At 51.4% G+C, this 27,791-nt stretch overlaps 1 protein-coding gene across 2 annotated transcripts in view; it reads left to right on the top strand.

Annotated features, from left to right (window-relative positions):
- STK32C (serine/threonine kinase 32C) overlaps nucleotides 1-27,791 on the top strand; it is an 87,458-nt gene that overhangs the window by 32,321 nt on the left and 27,346 nt on the right. Inside the window, exons 1-2 of one of the 2 annotated variants that reach the window (XM_075423997.1) lie at nucleotides 8,597-8,617; nucleotides 13,213-13,268. Coding sequence is in view for 1 of the 2 variants with exons in the window: in XM_075423996.1 (XP_075280111.1) it covers nucleotides 13,213-13,268 (56 nt within the window). In the remaining variant the exon portion in view is untranslated. Of the gene's footprint in view, nucleotides 1-8,596; nucleotides 8,618-13,212; nucleotides 13,269-27,791 lie in introns of those variants that run through there. The other variant, XM_075423996.1, reaches the window with a different exon arrangement.

Here is a 27,791-nt window from a genome sequence, read left to right as displayed (position 1 = left end):
ATCTTCTGAGATCTTTTCGTTTTTCCCAGCAAACAATGTTGGGTGGTTGTAGATTCACAGGAGCAAGTTGTCTGCACTGAGTCTGTGCTGCGCAGTATGGCTTCTAGAACATTTTGTTTTCGGTTTAGACAACACTGAAAAAGTTGAGCTCAGCCCTACAGGAGGCCTAATTAGCTCCATCAGCGTATGTGCACCGAAATCATTAAACGTGTGTTGTTGGGTTTAGCGAAGGAAGAAGGAATATCAAGTGCCACCTGACTGCACATAATGAAGTTTAAAGCATGAAGAGTTAATCCTGCTGTGTATTAGAATTTGTGCCGTTTCAGTGTGAATTCTGTATTTCTCAACAAAGTATTGAAAGTTAGTAGGAATTGGTGTAAGCTGTTTGCTATTGAGCTGAACAATTGGTCTGGATTGAATGCCAAAATGAGATTGTGAGCAATACTATTATTAGCCCTCGTTTTCCTGAGTTGGTAATGATCGCGTTGACCTGCTACGGGAGCAAAACGATGCGGTAATTAATCCGCTGCATAAGGCAGGGCAGGTTTTATTCTGTGACCAGCACCCCTGTTACTTGGTGTGAATCACGAACACGCAGGATCCTGTGGCAAAGCGTGGACGCCTGCAGGACCTGGCTTTGCCGTGGACTCTCTGCCAGCCTCACGGCTGGGGACCCTGCCGAGAGCGGCCAGTGTTGAGCTCTGCAGCTGTGAGTCTGGCGTAAGGCAGGTCCCTGGTGCTTCTCAGAACTGAACACCCGGCTCGTGTTTTCTGATGCAGTGAGATGGGTGCCTTCCAGAGCTTTACCAGGAAAACCACTGTCTCGTTGAAGTCATTTGGAAAGCCTCCTGCTGGGCTTCTGCTGGGCCAGAATGTCATCCCCGAGCTCCACCGCCGCTGCTGCGAATAGAGTGGAATTTGGACTTAGAATTCCCCAGCGGTTCATGGACCTCTTCTCGTCATTTCTGCTCTTTATCCGTCTGCGAGCTGCAAGCACTGACCTGCGAGCAGCAAGCTGTCCAGCCTGTGTGTGATTCTGCTCTGGTGTCTTTGCACGGTTTCTGCTGAGAGTAAGAGCGCTCTGTGCGTACGCCACGCGGCGCGAGGCACGCTGTGCGCCGCAGGACAGGCTTTTCAACAGCAGCACAAAGGGAGAGTCGGTTCCATTCACGTTGGATCAGAGATGGAGCCCGGAACGGAGCAGAGGGCTGGTGGCTGCTGTGTCCTCGGCGGCAGCGCCTGCCTGGAGCTCTGGTCCCGCCTGTCCCTCTCTGCACTGCCAGGCTGGATCTCCTTCACTGCTCTGCCGGCGTGCTGGGCTTCGAGGTTGATTCTGCTCTTTATCATCTATTCCGGCAGTGGTCTGTTAAAGATTTCTTGCTTTGTGCTTTGGTTTCACGTGCTGCTTGTTTCCTCTGAGCTGCATCCCGTTTCCCGGCGGCTGACGTACCAGTACGATTTCCATGTAATCAGATGCTGGCGAGTGCCACCTCCGCCTGTGCAAAGCAGAGCAGGAACAGAAAGCTTGAACAGGGCCCTTGTGCTGTGGTTCCCAGCGAGGAAAAACGGATGTGGACCCAATAGACAGCAGCCTGGGCATATTATGGCTAACAGCTTGCTGGGGAACAGTCCTGAGCAAATTGCATTTAATTTGGATATGTGTAAAAACAGCACCATAAATGTGCCAGCAAAATTCCCCCCCCCCTTTTTTTTTAAATGTCATGTTAAAATCTGTTTATTTTGGAGATACGTAGGTAAAGAAAATAAAGGAAAGAAACCCACAACCTGCTCCCCCCTCCAAGGCAGATGAAAAAACCGAGGGTGGTGATGGTTGGGCTCCAGGCCGGAGGGATTTTTCTCAAGCTGAGGTAGCAGCTTTGGAAAACTTGGGTCACGTCCTTTGCAATTATCGTTAAAGCTTTGCCCGTGGTCTGTGGGAATACCGGGCAAAAGTCGGTCTATTAATTTTGTTGCTGGGTGCGGTTCCTTAAAAATGTAAAGTCAGGGCACATAGTGAAGCCTGTGGGTTTAGCGTGGTGGAGCAGCATGAAAAATGCAGACGGTTTAAATTTGGCCCACCTTCACGTGGAGCGGAGCTCAAAAATGGCAGCTGGGGGGAGGGGAAGCACACGAGGGTATGTTAATTCTTCTATGGGATGAGACTGACCTATTTCTGTACGTCACTTTCGACTGCCAACTCTAGGCAATGAAAATGTATTTTCTGAACGGTGAATAATTTAGCAACTTTAGAGTGATTAACATAGAGAAGAAGCTATAACATGAAAGGTAGCGTGCTTTCGGAGCAAAATACATTCCTGTGCAGGAGGGCAGCACAGATGCTTTGCAGCCTTTAAATTCTGCAAATTCACTCCAGGAAGGTTCCTGCTGAAAGAAGGTACGAGGTTTAGGCTTGTGCTCCTGCTCAGGACACACGTGCGCTGAAGACCTGAGGATCTGAAGCGGCTCGTCGTGTCAGACCCTCCAAAGGCAGCTTTGTCAGCGTTCTGTTCAAATTGTGGGTTGAAAAGATTTTAAAAATGAACTTCTCATTTTGTGGTTTCCCTTGTACAGTCTGAACCACACGGTGAGCGAAGTTCATGAAAATAACCAGAGTTTAGCCCTGATATAAAACATGTGTTCAAGACACTGCGAGTTCAGGACACTAAATGTAATTATTACAGTGGCGTAAATGTGAAAAAGATCTGTCCTTGTTACATCAGACAGAACTGAAAAATGGTGAGTGCTTTCAAAACTGTGCCAGAAAGCCGCAGCCCACCCTGCTCGTGATCCGTTGAGTGTGTGTTTTGTTGGCACACGCAGTGCACAGCGTTGGCTGCGCTCACGCCGCGCCGCGCCGGGCGGTTCCCTGCGGGCTGAGGGGCTTGCGCCGCTGCCGTGGGTTGCCATGCTTGGTAGAAGTTTCAGAGAAGGCAGTGAAGTGTGGCTGACAGAATTGCTTCCCCACAGAGCAGTAAAAACCGGCAGTAATGGTTTTCCTAGTTGTGTGTAGAAGAGAAGCCCGGGGAAGCATCCTGCTGTGCATACCCAGGAGTGAGGTAAGACGCATGACTTGCAGGTCCCTGGGGTGACTTTTGCCCGTGCACCATGAGCTGTGTGATGTTGGTCTTTCCCCGTCTCTCCCGGAGCCTTATCCAGCCCAGGTCATGCTGGAGTTGGCTGCCAAGAAGAAACAGAAGCAAGAACGTTGCTGTCACAGAGGTTGCCGTCAGAGCGACTGGCTCTGGTCCTGCCGGCTGGTGGGATCTCTCGCGTGTCAGCAGGGCAGGGGACTCGGTGGTGGCCTCAGGATGGAAATCCCAGCAAACCCCGTCTGAAGACACGTCCTCCTTCCACTTACGTATGATTTTGCATAAGCTTAGCTGCAAACCGTACTGGCATGCCCGTGTTTCCAGAATTCATCAGGCGTCGCTGGATGGGTTTAAACACTTTACAGTTCGGATCCAGCTCAAGGGTGCAGCGCAGGTTTCCCTCGCGTGTGTGGAGGCTGAGGAATGCTGCAATGTCCATGTTTTATGAGGTGGCAGGTCCGATGAGGCAGGCTGTAACGAAGCAGCAAGGCAGCGTGCCGTTCGCATGGCTGCGGCGGGTGCCAGGTTCTGTGGAGCGTGGCCAGCCCGGCTGCCTCCGTCGGAGAGCCGGCCCTTCTGCGCCCGGCGCTGCGCCCGGCCCTCTCCGGGAGGGAAGAGCCGAGGGCTGCGTTTGCCCCGCGCTGCGTGTTCCTGGTGGTATGGCTACCGGTAAAATGCGAAAATGTCCTTGCATAACGGAACTTGGATGAGTGTATTTTTAATTGTCAGTGTCCTTTCTCCAGCAGTCCTAACGAGGGCTCTGTGCGCGGGACGTAGGTTTGGCTGGACTGCCGCGCACACCGTGCTGGGTCCCAAGCGCGGGGGCCAGCTCTCGGGGGGCTGCCGTCGCCCCGGGGGGCTGCCTGCCCTGGCTCGCAGCACCGGGGTTCGGTTTGCGGGTGGTGGCGGCCAGTCTGAGAGCAGAGGGACGGTGGCACGGGCAGCAGCGGCCCGGCACGCTGGCGTGAGGTTGGAGGTGGGCGGCTGGGTTGGCTGCTGTGCTCAGGTGGCTTTTGGAAGAAAATAGTGACGGGAGGATTTCTCTGAACGGGGTGTGCTGACATGAAAACTCTCTTGCTGGCTGCATGGAGAGCGTTTATCGGGAGTTGTGTTTAAGGACGTGAAATGATGAACTGGGGTCGCATGAGGCTAGGCACGCAACCCCATAAAGGAGGGGAAAAATCCTGCATCAAAGGAATTCCTAATTAAATTGCTTTCCTAGACTTTTAAAGGATCCATCTCTTGCATATATATTCTAATTTAGTTTTGGAGATGGTCTTGAAGTTCTACATCCCCAATTTTTTTACAGACTTTTTAAACGTTTTCTTCTTCTTCCTCGTGCTTTCTACTTCATCACAAAGTCCCTTGAGGACTCCTGGTTCGTCTGATGTTAGTAGCTGCCTTCTCATAAAATGCGGAGGATTGATTAGAGCTGGCTTACTTTCTTCCTGGAAGCAGTGTGTTTCTTCACTGGCTGGACTTTGTTTCTGATTACTAAAGGTTTCTGCATCCTCCTATGAGAATTCCTTAATTGTATTTAAACGGGCGCTGCTCAGCAAACCTTGCCGCTTGTGGTACGTACGCAAAGCGTCGACGAGGAAGGGAGCGGAGGCTGACGAGTCCCAAACTTTTCTGTTGTGCTGAGCGAAATGGATCATCAGCTTTCAATTTGAAATGGAAATGACAAAGTTGCCCCAAACTTTGTGCTCAGCCTAGTTTTCGGGGAAAACTTGGAAAAATTTTCAAAGATTTTTTAATGAGAATGGTTGCTATCAGTACCGGTTTGGACGGAAAGCTGTCTCTGAGCTGACGGACCCGGAGTGCGGAGCCAGAGAAGCCTGCTGGTCCGCGGAGAAGGCGCTGCCGGGCAGCGTGCTGGCCTTTGGTTCTTTTTACCTTTTAAAATGAAAATGCAGCGGAGGTCTTATGGTACAGAAAAGTGCTGTCAAGGTCAGTTTTGCAAATGTTCCAGAAGAAGAGAGACTTTCCCACCCCCCTACACGCCATTAAAAAATGAAATTAAACGCAGGAAATTATTTCAATGTTTTGGTATAGCCAGCTCTACAGCTTCTGTTGGAATAAATTTGTCGAAAGCGGTTTCGCTGTACTAAGGTGCTTTCTGTTTACTTCGGGGTTTTTGGCAGTCACGGCCTAGCCCTGAACACAGCACGACCGACAGATTTTACAAGGCATCCGAAGTCAGCCATTTGTCATTCGGAACATATGTTGCAAAACCGTTAAGTAACGTTTAGCAGATGTTTATTGCTAATGTTATGTTACTATAGACATGTGCTATAAAGACTTTTTATGTTGGTAAATCAGTTTTAGTTACTTGAAATAAAATTTTCTAAGCTGTGGAAGTGGGGGAAAATAGCAACAGAAGAACTAAAGGCTAGAGTACACATCCAATCTGTCAGCTTGATAAAAGATGGATTTGATTAGATTGATTTTCTAATGCAAAATGCCGTGCCTTCAAGGGAGGAATGTCGTAGTACATTTTAATGTTAATTTTCCCCATCTGGGTGAGATGTTTACCTGCTTGGCCCGTTGGGAACTGGCTGTCTGCTTCTGGATTGCTGGAGAAGAGGGCTGACCCTGGCGATAACCCGGGCTGGGGACCAGGGCTGGCAGCGGGCGCTTGGGGGGAGCAGGCGTCGCGATCGAGGAGCTGGCTGCCCAGCGCTCCGCTTCCCTCTTTTTTCCCCCTGTGCCACTGGAAAAATCAAACTTTGTAATTATGATCGAACCGCCCCAGAATTAAATGGCACAAATGACCTTCCTGATCCTCCTGTTCTATTCTGGGATAAAGAGCAGGGAGAGATGAAGAAAAATAATTCCTGGTGCGGTGGCGGGAGCAGCGGTGATCGCCCTGCAGAGCCGCGCCGCGCGCCTGGGCTGGCGGCGGCGAGGGAAGGGGTGCTGCCGAGCCGCAGCGTGCGCGGCAGCGCCGGGGGGCCCGGGGGTGCCCCCGAGCGGGGTCCTGGCCCTGCACGTCCTCTTCGCTCCGTCCCACCTGCCCAGAGACCGGGCGAGGCGGGGGTCACCGAAGGCTGTACCTCTGTCTGGCTCTGGGCTGTGTGGTCACAGGCGCCCAGGCGAAGCGCAGCTTATTCAGCGTGGGAAATGAGCTGCTCGGCTCGGAGGGGCAGCACTCGGACCCTCACGGCCTCGTGGAGTTAACGTTGTGTTTAGCACTCAAGTATGCCGTTCCTGAAGAGTTTGTGTATCAGCTTTGCTCCTTCTCCACTCACGGTTGCTTTCCCCCCCAGTTTTTTTGCTGTCAGCAGTTGAAAATGCTGGTAGAAGATACAAAAATTGGAAAAATCTTGGCTTGCCTTCTCTATATAATCAGCAAAGCTAATCTAGACTGTCAGTGATGCTCCAACAGCTACCAGCGCTGCCAGCTCTCTGCTTCTCGGGCCTGGGTCCGAGGCCAGGCAGCGAGGGGCCCCTCGGAGAGCACCCGTCCTTCCTCGCTCTTCCTCGCAGGAGGAATTTTTTGCCTGGCAGGCGGGAGAGGCAGCAGGGTTGCTGCTGTCGGGGCAGAGACTGACTTTCTCTGCCACATCATCCTTTGCTTGCGTCACAGCCTGCGCCTCGGTGTTGGGCTCCGAGATGTGCGTCTGCCCCAGGAAGCAGGTCTGGGGCTTGTTACGGCGGCATCCGAGGAGCTGGGCTGAAACCCGTCTGTTCCTGCCGCTCCTGCTAGGGCTCTAACCAGCAGTCCTTTCAGCCCAGACGAGACGATGCTGTGATCAAACGGCTGCAGCTCTGCTCCACGTTAGACTCGGTGCACTGGAAGAGTTTGGCTGTTTGTCAGGGAGGTTTTGTTCCAGCTGCATATAAAGTTTTGTTATAAATTTAACGTGACGGTTCTGCCCCGGGAAGCCGGCAGTCGGGCCTCACAGGGACGAGGAAGCCGTGTCCGAGGTGGAGCACGGCCGCTTGCACGCCGGGCAGCGGCTCCTCGAGCTGTGCTGCGGGCAGAGCCCTGGTGCGGGGAGGTTTGCCCTCGGTGGGTGTCTGTGCTGCCCGCCGGCACGGCAGCGGCTGCGGGCAGGGATGCGGGGGTCTGTGAGACCCCGCGCTGGGCTGGCGGTCGGTGCCCGAGGTTCCTGGGCCCAGGATCAGCGAGGTGCCGTGGGCTGATGAGCAGTGAGCCTTGGCTCGACGGCCAGGCGAGGAGAGCGGTACCGCAGCGGGCTGCCCCGGGCGCACGGCAGCGCTGCCGGCCCCGAGCCCGCGGCTCCCAGGCTGCCCACGCCGGCACGGCTCCAAGGCCGGCCAGCCCCGCTGCTCCGCCTGCAGCGTGGTCGCGGGGCGAATCCCTGGGGAATGTCTGCTTTTTCAATACCACCACCCTGTAATTTGCTTGGAAGCTGTTTAGCAAGCGGTACCACTATAAAATGGGCCATTTACCAGAGAGTTTTGCCCAGAGGCAGTGCCCTCTGGAAGTACTAGCTGGACATGTGGGAGCACGGAGAAACACAACGCTCCTCGGTACTGGCCTCGGGGCATCAGCCACTCGTTTCGGGCGGTCCGGGGGGCTCCGGCGAGCGTTACCTGCATCTGCCCTGCTGCAGCCGGCGTCCGACATCGCGTCCGCCCCGGGGCTGTGAGAGCTGCGCGGCGTATGCGAGCAGCCTTGCTTGCCCGTCAGCTCGCCGAGGTAAAGCGCACGCTTCTCTCCTCTGCTTTTGGCCAAGAGCACCGGGAACTCATTTAGTGCTCAGTAATCTGTGCCAGCGGAGAGCTCAGCTGGGTGGTTAATGAGTAACCTGTTTGCCTCCCTGGGTTGTTATTGCAAAGTAACATGGGTTTTTCGAACAGAAATAGCTTCTGTAAAGCACGCAGAGCACAAGGGACGAGGTGCTGTGTTTTTCTCCACAATCTGCAGTGCCTCCTGAGCTCGCTGATGGAGAAGCAGATGAATATAATACGCTTGCACTCGTTTGGAAGGGTTCCTGGGCAATGCAAGCAGTATTTTTTACCTAATTAGGAATGGTTTCTGGCCAATGCAAACATTTTTGTACCCAATATCAATAATCCAGTCTTCCTAAAATGACTTTGCAGTTGCTTTGCATGGTATATTTAATTCCTTACGGAGTTGCAGAGATTCATTTTTAATCATACAATAACTCGCTGGTTTTACACCACTTCAGAGTTGCTTCCTAATAGTATGTTTGAATCCTTAGTTTCTAAAGGGGTTCATTTATAGCACTGGGCTTGTATTATACCTTTAATTTATTTCATTATCTACCAGCGTTCCCTGAATTCCTGGGTAGTTAATGCTCACTTGAGTTTCCTGTCAGTCATATTGTACTGTATTTCCATTTTTCTCACCCATGTAATCTTCTCTGTGGATATGAATAGGCAAAACAGATCAGCCTGAGATGTTGGCGACTGAACGTACTGCTTGTGCTTTTTCCAGTGATGGAGAGGGAAGCAGTGGTTTCTTGCGCCGTATGGAGCCTTCCAGTTGGAGAACAATGGATGCCTTGCGTGCGGAGGGCTTCAGGCTCGCGGAGGTATCGCTCCCCGTTGCCCTCTGTTCCCTCTCTCTGTCAAAGACCGCTGCTTTTTCCCCGCAAGTCGCTCTGCCTCATTTCTGATCCCAAATCTCACTTTTGATCTCCCCCATCTTCCCAATGCGCTGGGTTCATCCTCCAGTTTGAAAGCCTTTCACGTTGAGTCCTCCCTGTCCCTTCCGTTGTCCTGCCTCTCTCTCTCCCCTGCTGTGTTCAGCAGGTTCGCAGCTTCTTTGGACGTTTTCTGAGGTTTCTGTTTGCGGTGGTGCCTCCGCGTCCCTTAAGGCGCTGCCCTGCTCTGCCCGATCCCCTTGCTCAGGCCCTCCCTGTCCCTCCAGAAGCCGTTCCCCATCCCCACCTCTGTTGATCCTGCTGCGGTTGCTTTTCGTTGTCCTCCGCCTTTCACGCCCGCCCTCCCCGCTGCGGTGCCCTGCGCCCCGGGTGCCGCTCCCGGCACGGCCGGGCTGGCTGCCCGCGCGCCCCGTCCCCGGCCTCGGGGGCTGCGGAGGTGGCCTGTCCCCTCGCGCTGGGAGCGGCGTGTGCCATGGCGCTGAAGTCGGAGCCGTAACGCCCTTTGCTGTGAGATGAAACCCTTGGCGTTTTGTGGTTACTGTGGCCTCATGCTAACGTTTCTGCATCAGTTACTGTGGTGCTTTCTTCCAGAGCTGGACTGCGGTAAGAGAACAGGTAGACAAATGCTATTAATTATGCTAACATGTAGAAATACAGTGCCAGAAAGAGAAAGCTGGTCATGCCACGCTAGCTCTACATGTTTGCTGTTACAAGACTCAGAAAAGAATTGCTTAGGTCTGTAGCGTCGTAGAGAGTCATTCCTGGAGTTTAAAACCTCCCTGGTTTTATTGATGAAGCTGGAAAGCATGCAGATAAATAGTGAAAGGTTGACTCAGTCCTTAAAATGTGATTTTTAATTTTCTGTTTTCCCCAGATTTGAAGATATTGGATGCCAGGTTTACTGACTGCAGCCATTGTTTTCCTACTTTTGGACATTAATACCAGGTCCTGACGATGAACCCTCACTGGGTGTCCATTGTGTATCTGAAATTTTGTGGCAGTTTTATCTTGCCATACTTTTCTATATTTTGTAAATAAATGCAGAGAAAACAGCAAAAATAATGAAAGTGTTCATAATTTTAAGACGGTAAAGACAAAAACCTCATTTTTTTGCATCTCACATGAAGGCGTACTCATCCTCCTGTATAAAGAACTTGTGCAGAGAAACAAATTCTTCATTCTCTTTGTATCACTGGAAAATAGGGGCTGTGCATCCAGACTGCTTTGTCACACAGTACATTTTGTGACTACAATGAAATCTTAATTACAGAGATGTCAGTGCAGCACCTGGCACTCTCTTGTGAAGCGGGCTGGACTGGGCTGCGTGCGGTTTGGTGAGGTCCAGCGGGCGTGTGAAACCCTGCCGTCCCGCTCGCCGTGCGTTGCTGGAGACGGAGCACAAAACCACGCCGAGCGAAGCAAATCCAGGTCGCCGTACTTATCGTTATTTGTGATTCATGCTTTGTCACTTGGCGTGTGTCTCTGCAGCAAATACCGACTCTTACATCCCGCAGTCCATAACGATATGATCACGAGCTGCTAGAGGAGTCAGCAGGAGTAATTAGCGTAGCTTTTCCGTGAGGAGCTAACGGAGTACCCGTTGGGGCATCCCGGCACCGCTGATGGCGTTGGGTTGCAGCGCGACCAGCAAGTCGGCGTCCCGCGCCGCGGTGCCTGATGCCCGTGCGTTTGTACCTTGCAGCCGGTTTCCAGGTCCCTCTGCCCCTCTTGCGGGCTCCTCCAGGTCAACCTCAAGCCAAAGCTGGTTCCGTGCTTACAGATTGCGACTGTCAGACCTGCGCCGTGCTGGAGTCACGGCCGTGGGTGGGCATGGTCCTGCGGAGGGGCGAGGGCTGGGAGCGCGTGTCGTGAAACCCTCCACCGGCGGCTGGGACTCGGGCTCGTACCAGTCACCCCAAATAGTCAGCCCTCCTAGTCGCGGGCGATAGACAGCTTTCTCTTGTCAGCTCCCAGAACGCGGAGTCTCGGGAGCGTACGTCGTTGTTCCAGGCAGGTTCAGGGTTGCTATTTTGGGGATGATCACATATTCTGTAGTGATACGCTGTCATTTTTAGAAATCCACGGTGTTGTGCACGAAAGGCAACACGCTGCTACTATGATTTTCTTCCTCAAATGTGGAGGTTTGCTTTTTCTTTTACGGGATTGCTTACTAATTCCCGAAGAAAATAATGAAACTGAAAAAAACCAGTCAGAGCCTGTTGATCTAACATCATCTGAACTCCAGGTCGGCAGAACTGTGCATCCCGTTTATTCAGAGTGACATCCTGGCCGAGAGGTTCAAGGGCCTGGTGAATATTCATATCTAGATTTGTTTCTTGACTGCTGACTAGAGCATGCTTTCTGGATCAGTTGTAGTCATGGATACATGGAAATGACACTTGTGGTTTTGTTTTCTCAGCGGCAATGCTTTTTTACACACTATTCCAAACATTACAATAAAGAATTGCCGAAAACTGCCCTCCTGGAGAGATCGCAGGTTGTGAGCGCTTGCACACGGTTTAATTGCCAGGAAAACGCTGTGCTTTAAAGGTTCTCACTGTAGCTGGGCTTCCTCTCTCAGTATTTCTTGGAGACAGAAGTTCAATTAATGGGATCTGTTGCCCCAAATGCTTCCGTGTTGGGAGTGCTGACGGTTTGGATTTCAGAACGAGTATCTGTGCACGGAGCGGAGCTGCGGTTGCCCGTCGCTCACAACGGTCTCTCTGACAGAGGTGGCAGGAACCCCTTCGGCAGGATGCTGGCCACGGGTCGCTCCTTCCCGGGCTGGGTTTTGCCAGACGGGAGGGAGCAGGCGCCCAGTCCGCAGCTCCTGCGGCGTCTCGGCCCCGCCGGCCCCAGGCGTTACCGGCGTCCGTGCCAGTACCTCGTGGCTTCGCAGCCCGAGACCTCCGAGTCCTGCTGGAAGCAGGAGCTGTTCACGCGCGGAGAGGGGCAGTGGTGGGGCGGTGACACGCCACTCGTGTGGCGACGCCGGTGTCCCCGTGTCGTCTCCCGTGCAGTCTCTGGGAGCATCCCGGGGAGGAGACGCCGTGTCTGCCCTTCAGCGTCGCCTGCGGAGTGGGTGGGGAGCGCGGGGAGACACGTCCTAGGAGCTGGCCCAGGCTCTGTTTTCCATTTCATTTGGCAAAGTCTTCCGAGCTCCAGAAAATGTCCCACAAAAATGACAATAACAATATTTTGGATATAAGCCTAGCACAAAAGGGCAATAAGAACTCCATGGGCATGTGTCGGCTTTTGATTCATCCTCAGAGATGACAGATGTGCATTTATTTAAGATCTGGGAGTGGGACTCGGAATATTTATAGCGAATTCTTTGCTCCCACTCTTCCTGTGTGTTTGCTGTCAGTCGAACACGGGTGCAGTGCTCCCCGTTGACCATCTCGCGCATCGTTCACGCTGCAGATCCCCAAGCCTGTGCCAGGCATTTCTCTTCGTCCAGCCTCCAGAGCCTTCTGGGGAGGAAATGCTGAGGGTCCCCTTGCCCGGCCGGGGTCTCGGGGCGGAGGGCTGACGGGCGGAGCTGAGCAGGGTGCGACTCAGTCCGTCAGCAAGCTCCTCTTCAACACGTCGGCTGTTTCACGGGCGTGCAGGGCCGAGAATAGAGCAGAGTGGAATGGGGTGGGATGGTTCAGTTGGAAGGAACCGAAGCTGCCTGACCGCTTCAGGGCTGCCCGAAAGCTGAAGCCGGTGCTTGTGCAGCCGCCGGCACTGATGTGCAGGGTGCGTGTGCACCGCGGGCTTCGCTTGCAGCCCTGCAGCTTACTGAGCTGCGAGGACTTCAAGGTAGGAGGAGGCAGTTGTGAAAGGAGGGTAAAGCTGTGTACTTTACGCTGACTTTTGTGACAGTATTTATTTATTTGTTTGTCTGTGAGGCACTCCAGCTGTATGGCAGTGGGGATTATCTCGTTATTGGTACAAACAGACATCTTTTTTTATTTATTTAAGACTGATATTAGATTAGATCACAGGAATAGTTCAGTAAAAATAATTTTGTTTGCAGTGGCTGCTGATCGAGGCAGTAGCTGAAGTGTTTCAGCTGCACCGTCCTTTCTTGTCGTTATTCCTCACTGTGGCTCTGGAAAAAATAACAGACCTGGTGCAGGTGGGTTCGCACACGCAGGGCGCGGGAGTCGGTCGCCATGCTCTAGATGCTGTCCTTCGGCAGGCACGAGCGGCACAACGGGCTGGTGGCCGGCTCTGCTCACATGCTTAGGGCATCTCTGAGACTCCTCCTGTACTGACATGGGTCGAAGCTGTGTTTTACCTTGTGCTGAGGAACTTATTTAGTAACCTGGTTCCACCTGTGCGCTAGCTGCTTCAAGCAGGTAGAAGGACACTGCTGAGGGAAGACCAGCCGCTGTCTCGCGTCTTCCCCGGGAGGCGGCGACTTTTAATAAAAGCTTGACCAATGCTCTTTAGTTGTCTCCTTCTCTTCTTTTTGAATATAAGATATTTGCAGTAAAGCGTTTACAATTTTAAATTCTTTTTTCTTTGCCTTATAGTGAACTTTGACCACTTCCAGATTCTCCGGGCGATTGGGAAGGGAAGCTTTGGCAAGGTAGGCTTGAACGCTCGGTCTTGAGTTTGCTTGTATGCTTTATCAGGTCCCTGCTGTTATGTACTTATGATTTATTGAAACAGTAACGGTGCTGAAATAGGCTATTTTTATTGCTGGATAATGACTGCTAAGTAAACAGGGAAAAATGTGTTCAGGAAAGTACCTTGTTGCTGTTTGGCATTGCTTTAATTCTTGGCATCTTGGTGAAACAGCTGTATTTTAGACTACCGGCATGGTTGTGACCATTTCATGGCAAACACTCCTGTTTTCTGTTTCCTGAGAGGATCTGTAGGTTGCGAGGGGTGACAGGAAGTCAGAAAGGTGTTGGAAGTTGTGCTGGCTGATTGACTGAGCTGGCACGATGTGGTCAAGAGGGTTCTCTGAAGCCCTGGGCTGTTTTCCCGCTCAGAAATGAGTTATGCTGAAGTGTTTTTGTTGTTTAGCATGCTTTTTATTTGCCAAGCATGTGGGAGGAGGTGGGAGGTGATGATCAAAAAGCTGGATAGCTCTGGAAATCAGTTGCTGGTTGGTTTCCTAGTTTTATTCCTTTTTCATTCCCTTTTTCACAGACTCTCACTCGGTCCCTGTGTAGATAACTATTTGCTGCTTCTGCCATGGCATTTTACACCAGTTGTTTGCACTGCAGGCACGAAGCTTGGTGTGTGTGTGTGCATGTGTGTGTGCCCTGGCATGTGCTCGAGACGCCGTTGCATTGGTGCTGTTCCATCGTTTTGTCACCTGCATTTTCCTGTGCCCCAGCAGTCATTGTGCCCCTCCCATTAGCCGAGGTGTCTGCACCCAAAGGACAGAAGCCGTCTGAGCAATAACCCTGGGGATAATTCATGGAAATTGATGAATTTGGTTGTCGTAATCTTCTCATATGATGGTTGCGTGGTGTGGGGCTTTGTGCCAGGACTGAGCATCAGGGCAGGGCAGGGCAATGCCCCTTGAAATTGTGCAAAATGTGCGAAGTCAGGCTTGTGAAATAGCACAGACTGGTTCAGAGGACGGCGCAAGCACCTTCGTGTCTCCACACGCTGCTCGAATACACTGGAGACAAGCTGGGCGATCAGAGGGAAGCATATCCGCTCTTCTTTCTCCCTGGTCTGGAAAATCCAACCGCAGTCTCGATGAGGTAGAGTCCAGTTCTTCTCAGAGTCGAGAGGGTGGACACTGACAGTCATAGTGCTGCCGTTAGCACTGCTGGCTGACGAAGACGTTCCGTTGCAGCCTCGGTTAGCTGATGAACACCGAGGCATCTGCTACGCTGTTCTGGCGTGCTCAGGGCACAGTCTGCCCACGGGAATTCCCACCTGGCTTCCTTGTAAGTCCACATGGGATCAGGGCTGATGAAAGCGTAACGCTGAGTAGTGTGCAAGTCGCGGAGAGGGTGGTTTTAGACAGTCACCTGTATTTGCAGCCATGTCTCTCGAGCAAGAAGAGGTGAAAGTGCCATATATCTGAGGTTTTATTGGATGATGGAGAAGGATTAAATACAAGCTCAGGTCCTTCCTCAGGGCAGCGCTGTAAAGGTAAAGCAAACAGCAGAGGAAAGTCTCCCCAGACACTCCCGGTGAGAACAGAACTCTCAGGGTATTGTGACTTCTGCTTATCATCAAAGACCAAATCCAAACTCAGAATCTTACTAAAAAATAGCAGCTAACGTTTTTTTTCAAGCTCGTATGAGAAGACTTGTAGTTCCAAATGTAAACTTTCCAGAGAAGAGAGGTTTTATTCTGCTGAGCAGCAGCACTTGGTGCTGGAAAATTAATTCTGCTCAGAACATGAAAAGGAGAAAAAAAAATATTCTTGTCCCAGGGCAGGACCTTTTTGACTTTGAAGAGAGCTGCTCCTCATGGCTGCTTCCTTTTCTGTTTATGTTAAAGAAAGGTTAAGTCTAGCACGTAGCAGTCTATCAGGCATCAGAATTGTATATACACTTCCAACAAAATGCTGAAATGATTCATCTGTTATCTTTCTGGATGATTATGTCAATATGCTAAACTTCCTTTGATGCCGAGAGAAGCTTTTTACATTTACAAAGTCATCTATAACTTGCATTTAACTACAGGAAATGTGGAAGTACCTACCTGAAAACTCTTCCTTGACATTTAGGAGTAATTTAGTTGCTTTGGTTGATTTAAGCACGATGTGCCCGTGTTCAGGAAGGTGTTTAGAGCCAGTGTCCCAACCCTCAAAGCGGGCTGTGGGCCCTCGGTGTGCAACAGTGACCTGCGAGATGGTGACGCCGCGCCGCGTCGTCGCGCCGGGGCGCGGGAGGCCGTTTGTGACCCCTCTTTTGGTGGGAAGCACGCTCCGAGCTTCACTGCGCTCCACCAGAGACGTGATGAGACCCGGAAACCTCAGGTGGCGTTGGCTGCGCTGCGCGTATCCTGACGCCTCCTTCTTGAGAACTGACCGCTCCTGGCTTTAGTCTTTGTCGGTCCGAACCGGGAGGCAGCCAAAGGAGTGCTCGCTCCCGTGTTCCTCTTCCCACCCGGGCTCCCCTCCCGATGCTCCCTCGGGTCAGCCACCACCGCCTGTTCCGAGGAGTGAAGAACTGGGTAGGATTATGGGGAGTTCATTATTTTCACTGTACGGCTTTGAAGGAGTAAAAAACCTAGCTGAGGTTCTTCAGCGTGGATTGATGTCTTTGTCTGTTGGTGGAAAGAGGGGATTAAACCTGGGGAGGGGGGCTGGGATGAGCAGCAGCGTGAAGCGACGTTCCCCAGAGAGAACAGATGTGTCTCGGGGCGGCTGGGCCCGTGCTGGCAGCCCTCAGGGGCCTGCAGGGCGTTGCTTTCGTTTCTCTTCTTTTTCTTTTTTTTCCTTTGAGTAGTTTGTGAAGTTCTGATGGGACCTGCGAAGGTTCGAGGGAACCCGTCTGGCGGCGAGGCGGTTTCATAGCTGTCAGGCGGCTCGGCGGGGGCCTGGAGAGCAGGGACCCCCGGCAGCCCCCCGGCACGGGCAGCCGCGAGGGCCGGTGTCCTCGGGCGGTGGGGTCGTGTCCACCTCCCCGGCTGGCCGCCACCGTGGGACCACCCGCGCTGGGAGGCTGCAGGGAGACCCTGCTCCGGGGCGGCTTCGCGCGGGCCCTGCCGCAGAGCGCTCGCCTGGGACGCGCTTTGCTCTGCAGAAGGGCTTTACTTCGTGATGTTGGTGCTTTAACGATTCACACAGCCCGAAGCGGGCTGTAGGAAAGCTTTAATCCATTTTCTAAAGGTCATAAATGCCCACCCAGTGGTATACTGTAAATAAAGTTCCCTCAAAGTCTATGCTAAGCTGAATCCCTCTTTGATATCAACACAGTCTTGATCCTTTGTCTTTTTGCTTTCCAGCTTTGTAAATGTTGGAGCTGTTTCTCCCAGAAGAAAGGCTGCGAACGCAGCCCTTGGGCATTGAAATGCCAGGCGCAGTCGGGGCGCGCTGGCTTTCCGTGTGGGCATGAGCTCAGCTGCGGGGCGGCCAGGCGAGCGGTGTCCCCGAGACCCCCGGCCCCTGCTGTCCCACCTCCCGGCCCCGCCGGCCAGGTCTCGCTGGGCATGCCCCGCCATGGCGGAGGCAGAGGCCTTGCTCGTGGCCTGGCCCCCGGAGCCGCACGCGCGGGGCACGGCAGGCTGCATAAGATGGTGATTGATAGTAAAAGCTGCCCACTTTTGTTATTATTATATACCCAGTGCTTTATTAACATTTGCTTTAGAAGCTGCCTGGGGTTTATTCCAGCCCCCATCATTCCCTGTGGGTGAGTCACGCCGGCGTGGGACAGGGTGGGAGCAGCCAGGAGGCTGTGGACAGCAGGGTGGCACGGGGAGTGCAGGGTGGAAGCCCCCCTCCACCCAGCAACCCACTGGTGGCCCTCAGGCCACGCTGCAGGCTTCCACGGGCAGGTGGGGACGTGCCCGGAGCAGATGGCCGTGGTGGGGTGGCATCGCCTGCCCTGGGGCTGCGCGGCCACTGCATCCCCCGGTGCGTTCTGGTGCAGCGTGTGATGCGACGGTTCCACTCAATGACCTTACAGGTCCTTTCTAACCGTAATGATTCTGTGACGATTCCGTGATACCCTCTCTTTATTCACAAGCAGTGCCCCTGCTCAGGCAGCCTCCCGCCCTGGGCCGTGGAGGACCGGCAGAGCACGCTGGGCGTGCTAGCGGCACGTTGTGGGTAGAGAAATGCGGCGCAGGTCCTAGGCATGGCCAAGAGTGAATTTCTGCGTGAGCCAACCTCTCTCCTCTACCCACTACAAAATAACCCGTGAGATGTTTTCGTTTGGTTTGCCCCCCCGCACTTTGCAGACGCTTTCCACCTCGTGCTTGCGGAGCCTCTTTACTCCTCGCCTGCAGTTTTGTGATTTTTCCTTTATCGATCAAGTCGTCTTTTGCCATCAAAGTGCACCAACATCGAGAGGATCCGAACAAGGCTTGTCTCGGCTAAGTCATGTGTGGTTTGGTGTGATGAATTCATGAGGATTCCTTGGTGTCCAATAACACGGTTTAATCAATGATGGAGCCTTTCCCTCCTTTGGAGCTCTGCCTTTGCTGTTGTTGAGGAGGTGTGCTGCACTCATCATTGCATTGCCATTTGAGGAACCCACTTTTCCATTGCTCTGCTCTGCAAAGCAAGGATATGTGGATCAGGTAATGCCCCAAAATAGTAAAGGAGATGAAGATGCTGCTGCTGCTGAGGCAGCCCAGCCTTCCTCAGGCCCTGCACCCTTTCCCAGGGCTTTCTCAGCCCTGAAGTCACCCAGTGACAGGCATATACGCTGCTTTCCTACTGCAGTTTGCAAAAAGGTCGTTAGTGGGAGGAAGCCAAGACAGCAAATCCATAATACATCTTCCACATGACATGTTTGTGTAAAGACTATGAAGTTCTTGTTTGCTATAAAGAGTAAAATGAGGCAGTGCCGCTACAGTGTAGGCAAGAGAAACAACTCCCAAGAGGGTACAGCTCAGTCCTGTAAGCTGGAGGCACGAAGCCAGGCTTTCTTAGGGGCATTTTCTCTTTTCTCCACAAAATCCCCTGTCAGAGTTCCACAGTGGTCTCCAGCCACCCGGAATGAGAGTGGCAGTCGGGTCCCTGGGCACGGGGATGTCCAGCGTGTTCTCGTGTGCCCTTCTGAAAACAAGGGGTTTTTCCAATTACTTGGGACTACTGCAAATGTATGTTTAGTTGTTGTTTTTAAGCCAAGCTAGCTCTCTGACAATTTAGGGCTGCAGGCTGGACCCTCTAGGACATCTCTCTGCCATATTCTTTGCCTGATAGTCCTTTACCACATTATCTCTGCCTGGACTTGGTTGTGGTCCCCTTCTGCCAGACGAAACCCGTGCTGTGTGTCCCGGGTCTGAAGGGAGCGCTGCCTTCGTTTTTCATTCCCTGCTATCACTGCTGTTCCACTGTTTGTACAACAGCTTGTAAACACCAGAGGAGGCATAGCAAGGGGTGCTGCAGGAGAAGCCTCGGAGGCTGCAAACCCTCTGTGAGTGCTGGGAGCACCGGGAGGGAGACGCAGATGGTGCCTGTGGCAGACGGGATCGATAGACCCACGGCGGCTGGCTCTGTGGGCTGTGCGTCCTCAGCATCGCTGCAGGGGCTCCTCTTCGTCTGGAAGCAGGAGTGATGTCCCAGGGTGAACCAGAGGCTGCTTCTGCCCAGAGACGCAAGGAAAGCTTGCCGTGGCATGGGTCGGCAGGCATTTTGCCTCCCCTACATCACTGTGTATGCACCAAGGTTAGGTAGCTGTTTCCTGGTCAAATTCTTCCCAGCTCTTACATGTGACTTTTTTCAATATTAAATTCTAAAATCTGCATGCACCACCACCCCTCCAGCCCCCCCACCCCCCCCCCCCAGCCGCAAGGGCAATCTCATTTCTAGTCTTTGACTAAGGAGACCTTTTTATGGATTAACATATGCTGTCTGTTGAGTGGCAGATGTCTTTGAATCAAACACTGGTGCTGGTGTTGAGAAAGGCCAACCTAATTATGGGGTGAGGAGACAGAGAGCTAAAGGTCTCCGAGGGGAGGAGGAGATGTTGTACAGTGGGAGATTTCCAGGTTCTGCAGGAGTCCCACGGACTCTCACAAGAAAAACGGTGGGAGTAGGAAAGGGCAGAGCTGAGTAGTGTGGTGTGGCCACAAAGAAACCTGACCTAAATGCATTACTGAATTTCATAAACTCTCATCCAGCGGTGAGGATGAAGAGCAGAATGTTTTGGCACTTGATTGGATTAATAATTGGCAATCTGATGATTGTCGCTCTTCTCCCTTTGCTTGTGTTTGTTCTGTGCTGCGCCGGGGAAGGAGGAGGGTAGCCCTGGAGTGGGCTGTGTTGCAGTAGTCCTGATTTGATCACCTGCACTGCCTGTTGCATTGACGGCAGCAGACCCAGAAGGGGGAAAGCTCTGGAGGTCCTGTTCTGCTGGCTGTACTCTTCAGAGAAACCCCCGGTCCGCCATGCTCAGCTGTAAGCTACCAACAGCCTGGGCCTTGTCCTTGGTGGCCGCCATGTCTTCACCTGCCCTCTGTGCCAGCCGGGCAACCAGCGTGCACACTGATGGTCTAACAGGGCTGACATAAAGAAGTCTTATTTTTAAAGTGAAAAGATGTGTCCTGCCTTGCTAATGTTAATTATAAATTTCCTAGTGGCTTAAATATGACCAGCATTTGGATCTTTTTTTTTGTTCTGACAAGCCATCAGACAGCACACCCCCACAAGCTGGTTAATTGAACCAAGAGCATGGGATGTTTCAGCATCAGGTGCAGGATTTGGCACCAATAAAATTGAAACTACAGTGTACATCAAAGTTATCTACGGATCCTTAGAAGCTGCAGCTTGTGAGTTCGGGTTGTTCTGTTAATGCTCATGGTTGGACAATCCAATTACAAAGCACTTAATGTCATAAATGATAAGGAACAATGTCCTCTGTTCTTATGAAACTATGACTATATCAGCATGATACAGCAAATATTCCTTAAGCACTTTTATAATCGTTTATTAAAGTAAGTATTGCCTGGGTTTACCCTGAGCCGTTTTGTTACTCCAGGCAGCACCGTAGTTCAGTGAGGTTTGCAGAAGGAGACTTGCTCCTTTTGTCGCCTGATGTATTTCTTCTTGTGGGTTGGATCAGCGTTCAAAGAAGTCTGACGTTCATGACTTCCTATTCAAGTGTCTGCTCACTGCTTAAAATCAAGTCTGTATCTCCTAGTAATTGTAGAGACACAAATCCACAGAAGCTGCACTGGCGGCAGTTCTGTTCTTCTGTTTTTTCTGTGGCGAACACAGGAGCTGCCCACAAGCCACTAACAGGCAGCTGACATTTTCTGTGTCTGGGCAATGAAGAGAAAATGGAACATGAGAAATATAAACAGAAGCTGATGCAGCTGGTGTGCAGTTAACAATGGGAACTCCTGCTGCAGTGGTGGGTTTGGTACAATTCTGCCAGGGCCGGAGCCTTCCCACCTGTGCTGTGCACCCCATGTCAGCTGCAGCACCTCGGCTCGACCTGCCACAGGGCAGAAACTTCTCACGAGCCAGACCTGCTCGGTAGTGCCTTTCCCGTGGATGAGCACATGACATGCTTTTAGTCCTCCCAGTTCTCCTGCCTGCCTTTCTCCTCTGAAGCTGCCTCTTTTCCAGTCTTTCAAGGGTCAGGTAGTGGTTTGCCTTGTTTCCCAGATGAACCATGGTGATGGATTCTGGAGACGGGCAAAATGAGGACATGGAAAAAGTTGTTGTTGTGGAATAGACCTTTAGAGGTTGATCAGAAAGGTCGTGTGGAGGGTTGGGTATTTCATGTGACTGGGGTGGGGTGACCGCGACAGTGCATTTCTTGTTGCTTCTGCTTGGGATGGAGTCTCCTCTCTCCCACGACTGCCATATTGCCCAGCATTTGGCTGCCCTGAGCTACACAACAGCCAGATGAGTCTGCAGAGACCTCTGTCTCTGTTTTATGTACTGTTTCTGTTTTGTGTGGGTTCAGAGTTTGGTGACCCTCTGCATCAGCCTCTGAGTGCCTTTCCCAGTGGTCCTGTGCGCCTTGGCCTCGGGCCCCGCTCGCCGCACCGGCGAGCACGTCCCACGTGGTAACTCAGTAGTGCTGCAGTCGAGAGATGCTGCTTTACTGTTGTGGAGCTGAATCTGAAAAGTCAAACAGGGTTTTAATTTGTGTTACCCTGACCTGTGGAATTGGGCTCTACTGGGAGAGCAATGATAGGTGAGTAGGTAGACAGATACATGCATGTGTATATGTGTACAGACCTACACAAACACACAGAGCTTATGGTGGTTATTAGGTGCTGCCTTCCTTCTGTGGGTCGTTAGCCCCCAAGGGAGGAAGCCCCAACATTATGGATGTCAACTACGTGCGATTTCTTAAATTGTGTAATGAGTGAGCCAGGTCCTCTGATGGGTATCTGTCCTTCAGAAGTGGCAGGACGTGTTGCTGACGTAAGATGTGGTTTTGCTAAAGGACTGTGGTCTTCTGGGCAGGCTGTATTTATAACTCTTTTTTCCCTGGGCCGCAAATGAGCCTTACAGTCTCACTACCTAATTGTACTGTAAAAGCTGTACAAGCTGTCGTATGAGCCTAGCCAGCCCAGCCTCAGTCATGGTTATTCGTGGGGTTGCTTAAAACCATTGTGTCTGACCATGTTCCTTACAAAATCTAGGGATCCTGGAGCGTTTCTGGCAGACCTTTCCTTCTGATGCTCGTGTCTGAGTGTGCTGCCGAGTTCTTCGCATGGGTGCAGCGCTGCGGTGTGTTCAGCTGGACGGTGCATGAACACCGTGACAGCCGAGGCACACGCGCTGTGGTCAGAAAATAGCCGGGATTGCCAAAGTGCAACAGACTGGATATTTTCACGAGTATTTTCGGTCTCTGAGTGGCTGGAAAAAGCTTCCTGAAAAATTGACCTGCAATATATCGAATACCTGTGTTTGATTAGGAAACCTTTAAGGAAACCAGCAGTGCGTGCCTGTTGCACAAAGGGTGCCATCTTGCCAGCAACAAGTGGCAAATTGCTGCTGCTCTCTCAGTTTCTCAGAAGCTTCATGCTTGCCTGGCTGCTCTCTGACGACTGATGAATCCAGCCGAGCGCGTTACGAGTGTTTGCAGAGCCGCAGCAAACCTCGCTGCGTGGCGGCAGATGAGCTGGCTGGTCCCTCGCCCGGAGCAGCCCGCGTGCACGAGTGCGGGGCTGGGCCCCGCGTCTGCACGTGCCGTGTTTCGGAGCGCAGCGGGGCGCCTGCTGCCCACGCCCTGGAGACCCCGCTGCTCTTCGGCAGCAGAAAACCTTCCTCCTAACGTGTCCAGGCACACTATCAGAAGTTGTGCACTGGGACTTCTCTGCTTCTCACATCATTCTCTGACCAAGATTGATGGATTTTGGGGGGAAGAGGCAGAAATGACTAATTCTCATGCCTCAGCTGTGTTCTGCTCTGTCATTTAGGTACCTGCTCTTTTTTGTTCTCTATTGCTGTATCTTTCTGCTAAATACTGCTTTCGGCACTGGGGAAACAGGGAAGCGAAGACTGGGCAGACGGAAAGGCCATGCTGCTCAGCCTGCCGCGAGCGAAGAGCTTCTGAGAAAATGGCCATGACGGAAAGAACAGGTTTCGTGAGCGGCATGAGTGAGAGGATGTGATTTTCGGTGGATGTGAGTCCCTGAACAGTGCTTTGCTCCATCTGCCTTTCCATGAGCAGCGCTGTCAGCCATCCCCAGGGTGCGGTACGAGCGCTCCGCGGCGGTGCCGGTGCTGGGGCAGCGAGGGCCGTCTGGTACAGCCGGGGTCGGACACAGCGACGGCCGCCGGCTCAGAAGTTCCAGGCGTGCTCTGTGCATCATGTGGACAGCAAAGTGCTGGCTGTGTGAGTAGTCTCGTAAAATTAAAACACTAGAAATGAAAACATCGGTGAATTCTAAATTCAGTGCTTCAATTTGCATACAAACTGGAGATTTGTTCTCTGAAATAAAACCTGAACTATAGTATCGCTGTGACAGTTGCAAATATGCTTCTCTAAGGTTTTATACTTTTTTTATTCTTCTTGACCCCTTACAGCTGCGATAAACTATGTTTTTTTTGTGTATGATCAGGAATTCTACCTCCCTCAGGAAAACACTCTGGTCCATAAACACAGGGGATTTTTTTAAAGAAAGAAAAGAAAGGAAAGTAACAGTATTTATTAAACAAAAGTCTTTTGTGTCTGCTTTTCACTTTCACCTCCCGTTTAGTTACTATTTATGTACAAAATCCATCAAGAAGCCTGTTGATGTTGTTCACTCACAGAGTTGCAGTAAGATTGTTGTGCTGTATTATTACTTTTAATCTAAAAATTCTTTTTAAAAGTAAGTGCTAAAAATGCCTCTAAATAAAGGGCAGTGCAGTATAGAACATACATCTGTTCATATTCAGCAAATGGTGCGGTTAAACCAAACCGTGGTGAGGGCTGAACACCACCCAGCAGCGGCGGTTCTGACAAGGGCCGTGTAGCGGGGCTGGCGTGGCCGCCGCTCAGCTTGCGGGGAAGCCGTGCCCGGCGGGCGCTTGCGGCAGAGGTCCCTGCACCGAGCTGCGTCCCCAGGCTCGCAGCTCCGCGCTGCCGCATTTCCTCGGTAGGGAAATACATTCAAATGCAAGCTTACAGCAGAACGCTTTGCATAAGGAGAAAACTATGTTTTAGCCCCCTGCTATTATCTTTTGGCTTCTCGGAGAGAATAAGATGTGCAGGGTTGTTCCTGGGCAGAGTACTCCAATTGGAGACCTTCTCGGCAGCAGCAGTGCCTCCAAGGTTGAGGCAGAACTTAAGCCGTGGTGGCAGCGAGGAGCTCAGGTGTTGATCTGCCCCTTCCCAATGCCCGGTGCCGTTAACCCAGCGATATCTGCTTGCCACCGGGCGGGCAGGGCTGGGTTGGGTAGCTGCTGGCTGCTCTGGGCAGCCAGGCTGAAGTCATAGCCGTGACTCAGCTCGGTAAGTGCTGTCTGATGTTCATGGAGACATGCATGATGATGGACCACTTAAGGGATGGTGAGTAACTCAGCAGCATTAAGGAGGGGAAGCATAAAAGCTCCGTAGATGCCTAATGCGTGAGCCGCAGTAGGAAGATCCTCTTCTCTGCCCTCGAATGCTTGAAGCATATGTCTTCATTTTGGTGACATGAAGTAATGAAGCATTGTTTGGTAGGTTTGCTAGAAAGGCTCATGAAGTAATGCTGTGGCTCGTTGGGAAGAGGTTGAAGGCAGTCCCTTGTCTGCTGGTGAGCAATGACCCATCTGCTCGGCCCAGCCGGTGGGGTGGCCGCAGTAGTGGAGGAAGGAGAGCGGCCAGGAGGAGCGGGGAGTTTGTCCATGTCCAGGCTCATGCACAGCCCTGGTGCCCACCATGTAGAAGGGACCTCCATCTCCCCGCCCTCTACAGCTGTCTCTTCAGGAGACACGGCGCTCTCCAGCCAGCCGTGACAGAAATCAGTTTTTAGAAGAATTGCAAGAGATTCCTCATGGAGAAGGGACTTGATGTATTTTATGTATTGAGTTCCTACATGTGTGGAGGTAGGTGCTGGAGCTGCTGTTAACATTCATGTTCTTGTTTTTTCTAAAGGAAGGATCAGCAGTGGTCACAATGAAATTCATTAACAGTTGATAGAGTTATGCTAGGCACGCAAGGTTGGTCTTAACCACAAATTATCATTAATCCTCTCGCTTCCAAGATGATGTTTTCTCATTGATACTTTCGCTGTTTGTATACTTTGCTAGGTCCTTAGTATGGACCACCTCTGTTGGTGGCCCTCCAAATGCTTTGTGTTGAGTGTCAGGTATGTAGGACAAAGGGAAAATAAAACTATGTTTGGTCCGGTCCTACAAGGTCGAGGTCTGAACTGTCCTTTTTCCCAAGGGAAAGACACTGGGGCTTTAAATGCAATATTGAAAAGCAAATCAGAACAGATGGGGCTTGATAGTGGCCAGACTTCCGTGCAGCCCAGTTAGTGACTTTGAGGCTGGAGAGGGGTGCTGAGGTCGATGGAAGAACTAATGCTGTGTGCAGCATGCACAGTTTGTGCACAGAGGTATTTGCCCTCAAATAACAACTGTTTACAGTTATTCTGATTTCTGACTGCCAGTTGGATGACCCAACAGCTGATATTAAAATCTGGGAGGTTTTCACAGCGCTGGAATATTAGCTGTTTGGAATGGACTGACGTGAGCTTTGCTCACCTGTATGCTGGGAGTCACTTCACAGTTTGGTGGCATCTGAGGCACAAGCGTCTGCGTGGTGGTAGCTCTTACGGTTACTTTGCGATACCTTGGGCCTGGTGCTGCAAAACGAGGTCTTTCCGTGCAGAGGACCTTCACTAGAGGAGGTGTCGACCAGAGCAGAACCTTTGTAGCAATTTGGTGGTAAACACATCAGCGCAATGAAGCAAGCTTCTGCCAGTGAAAAATGAGGTATTTGGCTGCAAGTGTACACGAGCATCCCCTTCTTTCTAAGGTGAGGAGTTACACCTACATTTATGTACTTCAGCGTGGAATGGAAGCTTTGGTGCCTGGGAGGCACGCTGTGGCAGCAGCACAGAAACGAAGATGTTGGGCCACATCGCTCTCAATGCCGTTGCCCAGCAGCGTCGTTTCAAGATGAGTGATGAGGTTTTTCGAAATAGCGCAGTGAGTGTTCTTGCCTTGGGACCGGGAGAAGCTTCAACATTAATTTACGTTCAGAGATTAAATAAAGCCCTCCATTCTTCATTTGAAATAATTAGATTTCTCTTTGTTCCCAAGTTTTATCAGATACATAACTAAAAAAATCATTTCTTCTGCCTCTTCAACCAGCATATAAAACATCACAGAATGTAATCATGGCCATAATGAAAGATGACTCCAAATACAAGATGTAACTCAAAATGTGTGTCAGCCATAGGAAGATGTACTTCCCACAGTTTAATCAGAAAAGGCTTGTTAACTGTAGTTGTGTACAGGAGTCCAGATCCTCGTGCAAACCCGTGGAGTGCTGCTGAGCTGGAGTAAATGCTGGATCCAGGTTTGGATCCATCCAAGAGGCAGAAGAAAGATGGGTCATGGTGTCTCCAGGGATTCCTCCAGGTTGGTCTGATTTTTCATCATTCTTCTTTAAATAATATTAAAGCTAGAAAAGCCCAGTGGAGATACGAGCATGTGATTAAAGCTACCCCAAAATCTGGTTGCCTGACTGCCTTTCCGTAGGAAGCGTGACAGCTCCAGAGCACATCTCGCTGCTCTTCCCCCTCGCCGCTCTCGGCAGGGCCGTCTGTGCGGTGGGGACCACGGTTCCCGTCTGCTGTGAAACCCCCCGTGAGGGTCTGCTGCTCTGCGTCCTTAAGGCCAGCAGACCCGGGCCACGCCACATCAAAGATGCATGCTCAAGACTACGACCAAAGGGTGACCCAAATTGCCTACCTTTTTTGTTTTAAAATTTAGTGAAGATATCAGATTTTGAGATGCCCGACTGACTGTGGTTTCTGTCAAATGACGAAACTGTATAGCTGGCGTGCAAGAGGGGAGAGCATGGAGAATGAGGACGAACAGAAGTAAAGAAAAATGCCCCTTTTTTGTTTCGTAGGTTTATATGCTGTCACTTCTTTAGTTTTTTCCATATTTGTTTGGATTAATGTCTCTCACGAGGTAAAGAAGTCTACACTTCTTTTGGAGGGGTGAGTCAAATAATCACCCATACCCAAAACTCCATTGCAGAAACGTCTGCTTCATGTCGGACGAGACGTTATTTTCTCAGCGTGACGTTAAAGGGAAGTGCTTAATGTGAACCAACTGAAACAGCTTTAAATCAGAGGATTCAGAGCACGTACATAACATTCTGCACCCCCCCCCCCGTGAGTTCTTGCAGGAAAATGGGGAAATACTCCATGCTAGACAGCAGCTAGCAGAGCTCGGCTCCCTGCTCGCTGGGTGCAGGTGCCGGTAAGGAGAGCTGCTCCTGGCAGTCTCAGCGCGCTGGCTGTGTGCTGTTTGTGTCAACAGCGAGATGGAGAGAAGGTTCATTCTGGGGGAAAAAAAAAAAAAAATTGGGGGCAAGCCTGGTCTGGTGTTTTGAGCACGCTCCCAGCTATACCTGTGAGATGTGTTTTGTTTTTAACGGTGCACAGAGGGCTGGCCGCGTTCGCAGATGGTGTAAGTCCGTAGGGGCCTGTGGAGCTTCAGGGAGGTCTGGAGGTTTGCACGAAATGAGAACATGGACATGTTCTGAAGACTGTGGTGTTGAAGTTACTGATGTGTGGCACGCTGAGGTGCCATCTTAGCAGCAGGTTTTATTTTGGGTCAGAAGAGGTTTTAGTCTCTAGCGTAAGCGACTGAGAAAGGGATTTTTAATGGAAGTGTTGACATGACCTGAAAACACCAACAGGCTTGCTATGAATAAAAGTTTTATCAGTTACTGTTATGATTTGGCTGCAGCAAACAGCAACACTGAATTAAAGAGATTTTAATGATTTATGGTGTTCTGACAAACCAGTCCTTCATCAATCTTGTGATAAAGCACAACTTTTC

This window comes from Opisthocomus hoazin, chromosome 6 (genome assembly GCF_030867145.1).
Source record: "Opisthocomus hoazin isolate bOpiHoa1 chromosome 6, bOpiHoa1.hap1, whole genome shotgun sequence".
NCBI lineage: Eukaryota > Metazoa > Chordata > Aves > Opisthocomiformes > Opisthocomidae > Opisthocomus > Opisthocomus hoazin.
The sequence above is the reverse complement of the archived record's forward strand: the minus strand, read 5'-3'. Positions and strand labels throughout refer to the sequence as shown.